The 12,168-nt window shown below is 36.5% G+C and overlaps 1 protein-coding gene across 3 annotated transcripts; it reads left to right on the top strand.

The window, feature by feature from the left end:
• Positions 1-994: 994 nt before the first annotated feature.
• Positions 995-11,633, top strand: LOC104903189 (uncharacterized). 3 transcript variants are annotated; one of them, XR_008967660.1, is made up of 8 exons: positions 995-1,330; positions 4,286-9,255; positions 9,406-9,619; positions 9,717-9,863; positions 9,947-10,063; positions 10,169-10,396; positions 10,479-10,741; positions 10,834-11,633. XR_008967660.1 is itself a non-coding variant. In XM_048636637.2 (8 exons), the coding sequence occupies exons 3-7, from the start codon at positions 9,545-9,547 to the stop codon at positions 10,524-10,526; spliced, it is 615 nt and encodes a 204-aa protein (XP_048492594.1). In that variant the 5' UTR covers positions 995-1,330; positions 9,087-9,255; positions 9,406-9,544; the 3' UTR covers positions 10,527-10,741; positions 10,834-11,633. The 3 variants fall into 3 exon arrangements, 2 of the variants coding, with proteins under 2 accessions (XP_048492594.1, XP_048492595.1); XM_048636637.2 differs by having other exon boundaries at positions 9,087-9,255; XM_048636638.2 differs by lacking the exon at positions 4,286-9,255.
• Positions 11,634-12,168: the final 535 nt, after the last annotated feature.

Here is a 12,168-nt window from a genome sequence, read left to right as displayed (position 1 = left end):
TCATGAGTTGGGGATGTCATTTACATGTTCGTGTCCCTAATAATGTTCGTGGACTAACATGCTTGGGTTATACCCATACACTCCTCCTTACTTAGCTTTCTACTTCAAGTTCAACAACATACTTAAAACAAAGAAAACAAAAAAACTTGTAGTAACAAATTTTAAATTCTTCTTCAGGCCAACCTATGATACTCATGAAGCGTGAGTTTACTAACACCACCACATATGTACCATATATATAAGGCCTTGCACACCTTCCCTGACGCTACTCAACAATTCGCCATTCGTTTTATTGTAATAATATGAAAGGACAAAATCATATTAAAAATTTGTATCTCCTCTACAAAATCTCAGTACTTTATTGTTAAACAGTATTCACTCCGTGAAAGAAGCTCGGGCCCATCTTAATAGTTTGTAGCTTGAAAGATTGTCAATCTTCTTGAAAAATTGGCGAGGTTTAATTGGTGACTAGTCACCTTAATTAGCAACACTGTGATCTCTCTGTTTTTTGCCACTGATCTGAACTGATTTTTAGCAAAACAAGACCTATGTGTATCTAACTCAAGATCCACAATATATGCAGAGAAATTTTAATATTTACGCTCAAAGGAAGCAAGTACATGGAGGCTTTCAAAAGTGTTACCTAGAAGCATACGTAACACGGGCAGATGTAACACCCAAAAAAGTGTTACATATTATCTAATGTAACACTTTTAGCACTTTAAGTAACACTTTTTGGGTGTTACTTAATGTCAATTATGTAGTAGTGATCATTATGTATCCTCAATCTCATATAGATAATTGACCTTAAGTAACATGAATTGGTAACACTTTTGAGGTATGACATTTGTTGATCATAAGTAATAATTTTGTAACACTTTTTTGAATTTGTAGCACTTAGAGTAACACTATTGAAATAGGTAATAATTTCCAATAACACTTTATAAATAAGTACTCTAACATTTTGAGAGAATTTACTTTGTATTAGATAAAACTTCAAGTAACACCTACAAAGTCTTACTTATTTTTAAAAAAATTCATAGCCTAATCAGAGTTTTTAATATCAATTGTATATTCAGCGCTAATCTAAAAATTTTGGTGATTAACTTCAGAGAATCCTCTCCCCATAACAAACCTTGTACTGTACAACAAAAAAGTGAAAAACAAAAAACATAACACAAATCCCTCGGTTTTGGGGTGGCTATTAATCGAAGTCTGTGAAGAAACCGCCATCGCCATGACCTGCTACCACCTCTAATCTTCCATCGGTAACAATTGCATTTCATTTGAAGGCCACTTTCACCATTCTTCATCAAATAATTGTGTCAAGGTATTTGTTACTGGAATATTTTTGAGGGGGTTATTCGAGAAATTGTGTTTGCTTAATTAGATATTGCTTCCTAAATATTGATATTAAATGGTATTCGATACTTGCATGATTATCGTCTATGTTATGCTTAATTTTATGAGACTTTGAAGTATAATAGAATTTTATTTTTTTTAGTTTTCCCTTCCGAAATTCATTTAGTAATGCACATGGTATCTGATGATACTGTTATGAGGTTTGTTTTAGTTGTTATATTTTGGAGTTGATAATTTTGCTTATTAGAATTGTGTAGAATCTAGCTATAGGGTAAACACTGACTTGTTAGCTTACTTAGTGGTGAAAATCTTGATGAAAATCTAGCTATAGTGGAAAACCAATTTCTAGAACATTACTTTAGGGTCAATGCTTCAATACTATATTACTCAATTTGATGATCTTTGTATGATTTTGTCTCATCAGTTCAAATATGCAGATACCCATATGTTAAGTTTTATATTTGCTCTTTGAGTCCAATAGGAATAATCTTTGGGAGTAACACTAGTAGAATAAATGCTTATTGCTCAGGTGGTATTGCTGCGGGTTTACCCATATGCAACAATATATCACGTAAAAAGAAAATGTAAGCTATAAAATAATCATATTAAAAAATAGTATTTTTATATATTATTATGGTTCTTGCCAGAAACCGCAGCAATATGTCTGCACCGGATCTATAAAATAACATGGGGTTTCTTTTTGGCTTCACTCTTTCTCTCTCTGCTCTTTCTCTACTCTCACACTCTCACACTCTCTCACTCTCTGACACTCTCTTATGATAATATAATTAATTTTCCAGCGAAAATAGTTAAGTTTCCAGCGATAAGGGTTCCAGATTTGGGTTTGGTTTCACGTCTTTCTCCCATCTCCTCTGCTTCTCACACTTTTTGGGTCGACTTTTCTCCCCTCTCCTCCTCTTCTTGCTTGGTTGGTTCAGTTTTTCGCCATTCTCCTCCGCCACTTTCGTGCTTCACCGCCAGCGCCACCCCTCCTTGTCATATTAGGTTAGTTTCATATTGTTTTAAATTTTGTAGGTTTCTTAATTAATAGTGTACTAATGAAAAATTTGGCTTAAATAATAGTATAAAATAATTAATATAAAGTATATATATGATTAGTTATAAGATTTGAGGATTAAAAGCTGATTTTGTGATGATTTTGCTTAAGTTTTTGTATGTCCTAAAATTTTATAGGGGATTATTTTTGCTTAAGTTCTTATGATGTTTTTGCAATAAGGCCTTCATATTGATAGACTCACCAATGGGAGGGGAAGAGAAATCTAAGGAATGGTTTGGTACTTGTTGTTTGGTGATGACCTGGAATCGCTTGAATGCGAATGTTGCTTGGTGATGACTTGGAATTGCTTGAATGCGATTCTTTTTAGGAAAATTCTACATGGTAGGCCCCAAATTTTAGGTTTTTCTATATGATAGCACTTCTTAATCTTTGTTAGGATTATTTGTCGGAAACCACCTTTTATAACCACTTTTTTGTGAGAAACTACCTTTTTTAAAAAATTGGGTACGCAACCACCTTTTTGGTTATTTTTTTTGTTGAAAGCCACCACTTGCTGGATCCGGTGGTTTACCTCGATTTTCCGGCGTTGACCAGCATAGAACCCATTTTGTTCCAGATTTTCGACCTTTTTTTCCACCTTCACATGAGGAGGGGTGGTTGCCGGGTGATGCGAGGGGGGAGGGGGTTTGGAGGGGATGCGAGGGGGGGGGGGGTTGTTGGGGGTGGAAGGGGGACGGGGTGCGGGGATGCTAGGGAGAGGGGGTAGCCGGGGTATGCGAGGAGGGAGGGGGTAGCCGGGGGATGCGAGTAAGGGAGGGGCTTGCCGGAGGATGCGAGGGGGAGGGGTTGTTGGGGATGCAAGGGCGGAGAGGAGTTTGGGGTTGGGAGGGTGGGGATGGTCGTGGGGGGGGGGGTTATGAGGGGTTGGGGCTACACGTGGGATAGAGCTAGGAGGGAGGGGCTAAGGGCGAAGGCTGGGGTAGCCTGGGTTTGGTGGTGGCAGCAGCGAGGGAAAAGGCTATATGGTGGTGGTGGCGGAAACAACGGTGGCTTGGTGGTGGTGATTTTCGCAGAAGAAGGATAAAGGAGGAAGAATGGCGAAAATATGAAAAAAATAGTTTCTATGATGGACAATGCAGGAAAAGTTGGGTCAACGATCGGATTCCGGGAAGTGGTGGCTTTCCACAAAAAATAAAATAAAAAAGGTGGTTGCGTGCCCAATTTTTTTTAGAAAGATGGTTTATTACAAAAAAGTAGTTATAAAAGGTGGTTTTTGACAAATTTTTCTTTTTTTATAATTAGTAGCCTTGAACTTTTAGATTTTCTACATGGTAGCACTTCTTGAGTAAATTTCATTCAGTTGTCGTTAGTTTTACATTTATTAGTTTGACACGCAAATTGAGACTTTTTTTTATACCCAAAACGAGTATTTTTGATCATTTTTTGACAATTCGGAGATTTAATCGCGTCTTTTAAGGACTAAATTGCCCCTCTTTTACTGTCAAAAAATGATCAAAAATATCCCTTTTGGGTGTCAAAAAGTCTCGATTTTGTGTGTCAGATTAATAAATATCAAAACTAACTATAAATTAACGGAACTTAAAAAGTGTTACCATGTAAGAAAAACAAAAGTTCGGGGATACCAAGTATAAAGAAATTTAAGAAGTGCTACTATGTAGAAAACCTAAAAGTTGGGGACTACCGGCCATGTAGAATTTCCCTTGTTTTAATGTACATCATAATGCCTAGATATCCATTCAAGACTTACTCATTAGGAGTAAGTCTTGAATAGTCCTCGTTTTGGGACTGTTCTTAAATGTCACATCTCACTTAGGACGTGAATGTGTGTTGATTCTTTGATTCTAAGTGAAATACGGTTAGTCATTTTCCTAATTTGTTTTCCAGGTATATATAAGATAAGCAATTATCTTCATCGTGTACTTGGAGAACTGAAGGGAAATGCTGCCGAATTTTACTTAGAATCAAAGATGATACATGCATGCACTAGTAGGATTGGAAGTTTAAGGATGAGTTAGGTTGGAGTGATAAATACCCAATGGAGGCATGCATTGAATATTAGTTTGTTGTGTTATATTTATGTGAATTTTTTAATTGATAATATTTTTATGTATGTACGTGTGTATGTGGTGGGATTTTTATAAATGGATCGAAGTTGGGTGTATGGGAAGCGGAATACGTTGGAGTTCGTACAAGGTGTGAATGAGCTTTATAAACGTGCTATAGAGCATCAATAGCTTAATTGCAATGATGAGATTTATTGTCCATGTGTTAATATGCCACAATGTGTATACAATTTCTGATATTAGGACTATAAGGAATCATATTATTCGTCGTAAATTTAGGGATGAATATTATATTTGGTTATGCCATGGTGAGAAGGGAAAATATACTTAGGATAGGGTTAGTGTTGATGTTGACACTTGTAAAACATTAGAGATTGATATATCGAATGTTGGGGTTGAGAATGAAGTTGTAATTAAGATCATATCACTAGTAAAATAAATGCTTATTGCTGCGATCATTAAGTAGCCTATTGCGGCAGTTTTGGCCGCACAACAATTAAGGGGGCAGCAATAGGTAATTAATATATTGCTGCGGTTTTAAACCGGAGCAATAGGCCAAGATATTGCTGCGGTTCCTAGCCAAAACCGCAGCAATAGATTTATTTTTTTATTAAAAAAGCACAACCTATTGCTGCGGTTGTTGCCCAAACCGCAGCAATAGGCCCCGGCACAGGTAATTTTTTTTGCATTTTGCAATTAAATTTAAAATATTAAAACCGTGCAACTAACCCATTCACTATCCACCAAATTCACAGACAAACTGAAAATGAAATAACATATGAATCTCATTAATTTATAAAGATAAAAAAAGTAGTTACGTAAATAATAAAGAAGATCAAAAATAAAATGAAAAAGCAAAAATAAAAAACCAACCTTACAACTAAATGACTAATTACAAAAAATATAATAAAAACAAAAGATATATTACAAAAAATAAAAAACTGATCTGAAAAAATATATTACAAAAAATTTAAACAAATCTAAAGCACAATCTACAAACAGATTAAAAAAAAAAAAGACAAAAAAGGAAACGAAAAAAAATGAAACGAAAAAAAAGGAAAAAAAAGGAAAATAAACAGATCTGTTTCTCGTGAAAAGCCATTGCGAAGATGGAGAACGACGAACGATGAATCATGAACGACGAACGAACGGTGAGAGGAGTGAGAAAACCTGCGATGAGGCGAAATGTCGGTGTTGCGACGAGGTAAACGTCTGTAGAGTGAGGAACAAAACGCCGGTACTGTTGCGACGAGGCGATCGAACGAGAGAATCGTCGGTGGGTGAGGAGGGAGGAAGCGAACGAACGACGAACGAACGGTGAGAGGAGAAAGGTGAGGGTGAGAGAGGAGAGAGGTGAGGGTGAGAGAGGAGAGAGGTGAGAGGCGTGAGAGTTGAGGGTGAGAGAGGAGAGAGAACATAGGTGAGAGGTTGAATATTGAGAGTCGCGGTTTTTGTCTTTAAACCCTAGATCTTTAGCCCTAGATTTTAAATACCTTTTAAGCACCTATTGCTGGCGGTTTTTGTCAAAATCGCAACAATATATTAAAATAATATTTTTTTATACTACTTTAATATATTGCTGTGGTTCTTGTCAGAAATCGCAGCAATATGTTTCGTAAAAAAATTCAAAAAATTTCCGTTGAAACTATATTGCTGCGATTTTCGGCCGAAACCGCATCAATATAGTTATTTTATATTTTTCCTTTTCTTTTACGTGATATATTGATGCGTATGGGTAAAAACGCACCAGTAGCACCGCAGAAATAAGCAATTATTCTACTAGTGTGTGAGGATTGAAAGTGATGATGTACTAGGTGATGAAAATAACTACGGAGATAATAGTGACATTGAGGATGAAGATATTGGTTATGATCGATTAGGTGAGATGTTGGAATGGACCCGTGACCATTTCAATGAGTGGCCACGAGTGTTTGACAATTTGTCTGAAGCTACTGGGAAACCCCTTTATCCAGGATGTACAAAGTACACTCAATTGAGTGGGGTTTTAGCCCTTTTCAACATAAAATCAAAACGTAATTTGACTTATGCAAGCTTCACGAAACTCTTAGAAGCTTTACAAGATATGTTTCCTAAGGGTAATTTATTACCAAAATCCACCTAATATGCCAAAAAATTAATGTGTACTTTGGGTTTAGAATATGAGCGGATTCATGCATATTCGAATGATTGCTTGTTGTATCAAAATGAGTATGGGGATCTTTATGAATACCCGAGGTGTGGTAAGTCCCATTACAAATTGTCAGATGGGGTTGAGCCTGGGTTGGGCAATGCGGGTCCTTCTGCGAAAGTGTTGTAATATCTTCCAATTATGCAAAGGTTGAGGAGGCTCTTTTCTATCAAAGAAGATGTAAAGAACCTAAGATGGCATGCTGCTCGGAGAGAAAAATGGGATGATTAGGCATCCATCAGATTCTCCTCAATGGAATGCTATTGATTCCAGACATAGGGAATTTGGTTAGGAAGCTAGGAACTTAAGACTTACATTGTGTATGGACGGAATGAACCCTTATGTTACTTTGAGTAGTCAACATAGTACTTGGTCTGTTCTTTTAGCGATATACAATCTTCCTCCGTGGTTGTGCATGAAGCGGAAGTATATTACGTTGTCTCTCTTAATTTCTAGGCCTAAGCAGCCGTTAAATGATACAGACATCTATCTTGCGCCTCTCGTCGAAAATCTCAAAAAGATGTCGGACGATGGTGTTATGGTATTTGATGCGAGTTCTAATGAAAATTTCAGGCTTCGTGCTATGCTATTTTGTACTATAAATGATTATCCTGCTTATGACAATTTGTCGGGGTATAAGGTCAAAGGAAAAGAGGCATGTCCCATTTGTGAGAATGGTATGGAGGCTAGACAATTGCCACATTGCGGGAAAACATGTCTATACCATTAATAGGCAATTCCTACATAGCTCCCATCTATATCGAAAGAAAAAAGCACCATATAATGGATTAGTTGAAAATGCTCCAGCTCTTAGACCGTTGACTGGAAAAGAAGTCTATAATCGAGTTAAGGGGATGGGCACAATATTTGGTAAGAGGGTTAAACCTTCGGAAGACGATGGTGTCATTTGAAAAAAAAAAGTCTATATCATGGTGACTTCCTTATTGGAAATACTTACCAGTTAGACATGGTCTCAACATAATGCATATTGAAAAAAATATTTGTGATGAAATTATCGGTACTCTATTGAATATGCCGGGAAAGACTAAGGATGGTGTGAAGCTTCGTAGAGATATGGAGAAATTGAAGATTCGGCCTAACTTATGGCCAAAGGTTTAGGAAAAAGCTAAGAAAGGAAAGGGAACAACAACGTATTTGCCTCCAGCTTGTTATACATTGTCTAGGCAAGAGAAATGGTTGTTCTATGAGTGTTTATATGGTATCAAGTTTCCCATTGGACACTAATAATCTAAAATTAATTGGGTTGAAGTCCCATGATTGTCATATGATGATGCAAGTGTTTTTGCCGATTGCAATACACGGGATTCTTCCAAAACATGTCAGGCTTGCCGTCACGAGGTTGTGTTCATTTTTCAATACCATATGCAAGAAGGTACTTAATCATGATAAGTTGGATAGTTTGCAAAATGAGGTGGTGATAACACTTTGTCAATTTGTGATGTATTTTTCACCTTTTTTTGACATTATGGTTTACTTAGTCCTTCATTTGGTAAGGAAGATTACACTATGTGGCCCCGTGTTTTTTAAATGGGCGTATCCTTTTGAGAGACATATGAGTTATTTGAAAAAGAAAGTGAGGAATCCAGCAAGACCAGAGACGAGTATTATTCAAGGAACAATTGCCGAAGAGGTTGGAGGATATTGTGCTTCTCATTTTGGTAAGGCTGTGACGATAGGTCTTCCAAAGTCCAGACATGAGGGCAGGTTGGAGGGCAAGGGTGGGGTAGGAATGCGAAATATTTTGCCTGCATTGAGTAAGTTGAATAAAGCTCATCTTTTCGTATTGCACCATGTTAAAGAAGTTCATCCATACTTAGATAGACATATGCGTGAATTGCAACACAAGAACCCATCAAAAGGGGAGAGGGCGTTGATGAATGAGCACAACAAGTTTTTCATTGATTGGTTCCACAATGAAGTAATTGGTGAATTATTTGCAAACAACCATCATGTAGCTGATACAATTAAGTGGTTGGCATATAGTCTACGTGATAATTTTAAATCATATGAGGGGTATGATATCAATGGTTATACCATTTACACTGCACGTTAGGACAAGAAATCTAAGGTGGTACAAAATTATGGGGTTTCAATGGTTGCATCATCTAGGGAGTATGCGAGTGTAAAGTATAAAACTCCAATTGATGTTACACAATCATATTACGGGATCATTCAGGAAATATGGGATCTCGACTATTGCGACTCCACTATGGCTCTTTATCAATGCAAGTTGGCGGACATAGATGTAGTTTGCGAACAGATGATTGCGGTTTTACTCTAGTCGATATGAGTCGTCTACATGACAGTGGAGAACCTTTCATCCTCGCACCACAAGCAAAACAAGTGTTTTACGTATCTCATCATGATCATCAGTGGTTCATTATTGTTACTAATGGTAAAAGGTGAATTTTAGGAGTCAGTGATGTTGACGACGAAGAAGAATATGATAAGTCTGATGATAAGCCCCATTTCTCAATCCCAAATGATGATGTGATGGATGTATCTGATACTGAAAATAGTTACATGCGCACGAATCACCAAGAAGGAATCACACTTATCGAGCAACCTATTGACCAAAAAAGGTAAAAAAGGTTCTATATGAGTATTTTGAATTATAAGTTGATGAGTTTTTAATAGATTTCCTAACAATAATATGTTGAGACATGTGTATATATATTGTTTTAAACTTTGTTAGTTAACACTTTTTTGTTGTTTCTATATGTATGCTACAGATATGGCTAGTGACGGTTCGAGCAATCCCTCATCGGATTCCGATGCATTATTTATCCCATAAAAGGAGCTTGACCAAAAGGATGATAGTGGTCATGCTGCAGACCATGCTGCAAAAGCGTTAGATGCTTGGTGGGAAACATGAATGAAGAGGCTGATAGGAATGCTTTACTTGGCATTGAGGTGACATTTGATCCACGTCAGCCACCCCCTCAGGTTCGCGCGTATCTGAATATTGTGGATATTGAATATGTAATTTATTTGTTCGTTCTCTAATTTAGTTTCTTTATTTTGATTCGTATATTATCGTCAGACCAATGCATATTATGGTGCACAAGGGAGGGGGAAGAAGTTAGGTGGGAAGACAAAGGCATCTAGCAAGAGTAAAATAGGTCCTACGACGAGGCTCAACAACACAGAAGATATGTACTTACAGTTTGGTAGTTGGGGAGACCAACAAGTAATTATTGATTATAAGATAGTTATAATTTATCATGCTTACAACAGAAACATGCTTGGATTTCTAATTGTTTGTTTTATTAGGTCCGTGGCGAGCCAAGTATGGTATTTGGGTTGGTTTTTCTATACGCATGCTTAATCAATTGGAAATGGAGAAACATTTCTCCTGCCTTGTTGGATTTGATGTGGACAAACACTATGGTAAGATACGCTGATGATTTTGTAATTATACCATTTACAATTTTAGGACTTATTGTACTAATGATGAACTAACGTGCTCATTTATTTGTTTATGATGGAAAATAGAATATATTTCACCTTCCGGACAAGGTAAGATTGAACAAAAACTACTTGCCTGCTGTGAACACTAGATGGAAGGATTTTAAGAGCAAATTGGTATCTGGTTGGATCACAATGACTAGAGTCAAATCAAAGGAAGAGAAGCAAGGTGATAGTCCTCCAGATTTATACAAACATATTAAGATGGAGGATCTGCTTACTTTCAAAGAGTTTATGACGTCAGATGAGGCTGAAGTAAGTTTATAATATAATTAACTTAATTTTATTAATTTAAATTATATTCTACTAACTCAATATGTATGTTTTCTTTTTGTAGAAAAAGCGATCCAGGGTTCAAAAAAGAACACACATCATCGCCACTTAGGTAAAAGGAACTATGAGGATGCTAGAGAGTTGTGGAAGCAGGAGAACTTCTGCCCATCTAGTTTTGATTCTGGATCGTCATCTAGTACACCATCCTCAGTGTCCTCTCATATTAACCAGGGTGATGACTAGTGGTGCGCGATGCTTAAGAAAGATCCTGTCACTAAACAACAATTTATTCCAATTGAGGAAACAAAGATTGGAGCTAACAAATATGTATGTATATGAATATAAATTTTACTTTGACATATCCATATGTTTTTTCTTTATTAACTGTATTGTTATTTGTAATTTGTTTTTTTGGGCAGTTGGAGTACAAGGAGAGTAAGCAAAGGGTGAGTTCACTCCGATATGTAATAAAGACGCCCTTTTAGTGGCTCTTGGAGAGAAGTCATATCATTCGGGTTGTCATGGTTTTGGAGGCATCAATGTGGTTTATAGGAGGGCTTTTGGCCATCCACCTCCTAGGAACTATTGGGGCTCGAGACAGGAACAATAGGAAGCATTCATGAGGAAATTGTCTGAAAGGTGTAGAAATGACATTATTACATATATGCATAACGTGGGGCTTTCACAGCCAACTCAGATACCTACTCCACCATTTGTTCCATCATCTACTTCACCATTTGTTGCACCCTTTACTTCACCATCTACCGGGCCATCTGCCTCACAAGCCACTCAACTACCTACTCTACCATCTGAATTTTCTGGCACTTAGTCTCATGGCTTAGCTTAAAGGTGCATATATTTAACATATATACACGTTTTTTATATAAACAATTATCATACATAATTAGAACTTTATATTATTGTTAGGATGAGACTCCATGTCAATCATATTTGATAGATCCAACTAGTGGAGAGACTTGTCTAGTGGCAGATGCACATTCTTATGCTTTTGATGAGACCACTACAGTTCATGGGTCTAAAATGATGAATGATCACCTTCGAGTGAAAGTTCATTGTTATGTAGAGAAGTATGGTTATTTGCCACTACATGTCCCCGTTCCCACATATGAAATCAACACTACATCTACTATTTTGGGTACGTGGGTGCAATGACCAAAATATTTAACGTAAATGTTAGGTGATGAGGTAATTATTCAAATCTTAACCATTTTTGTAACAATAATAGCATTAAATTTAAAGATTACATAATGTTATACGCATTCTCAACAATGATTATTAGGTTACACCCAATGTTGTTAAAATCGAGATTCTAGTTTGAATCGAAAACAACCTTTAGAATCGAATCATAAAATTGAATCGTAGAATCGTAAGATTCTACAAACATGTATAATCAAGATATTGCACTAAATGTTCATTGAATATGCTAAAATTATAAGTTAAAAGACTTAAAAATTGGAAAAAATAGTTGTTTACCCACTATATTGGCAATAACTAATAATTTATATCTCTTATTTTATTTGTTACCATGATTTGAACTTGCGAGGTTTTCGCTAGTCAACAGAAATGTATAGAATCGTCTAGAATCGCGAATCGAATCGCCTACCATATGTTGAATCGTAAAATCGTAAGACTTTAAGATTTGAATCGCGATTTCAATAATTTTGGTTACACCGACACATAAAAAACAAAAAGGGATTTTAGGGGAGGCTGTTAGATGTCCTAGCAAACAGCTT

This window comes from Beta vulgaris, chromosome 9 (assembly GCF_026745355.1).
Source record: "Beta vulgaris subsp. vulgaris cultivar EL10 chromosome 9, EL10.2, whole genome shotgun sequence".
Lineage (NCBI taxonomy): Eukaryota > Viridiplantae > Streptophyta > Magnoliopsida > Caryophyllales > Amaranthaceae > Beta > Beta vulgaris.
The sequence above is the reverse complement of the archived record's forward strand: the minus strand, read 5'-3'. Positions and strand labels throughout refer to the sequence as shown.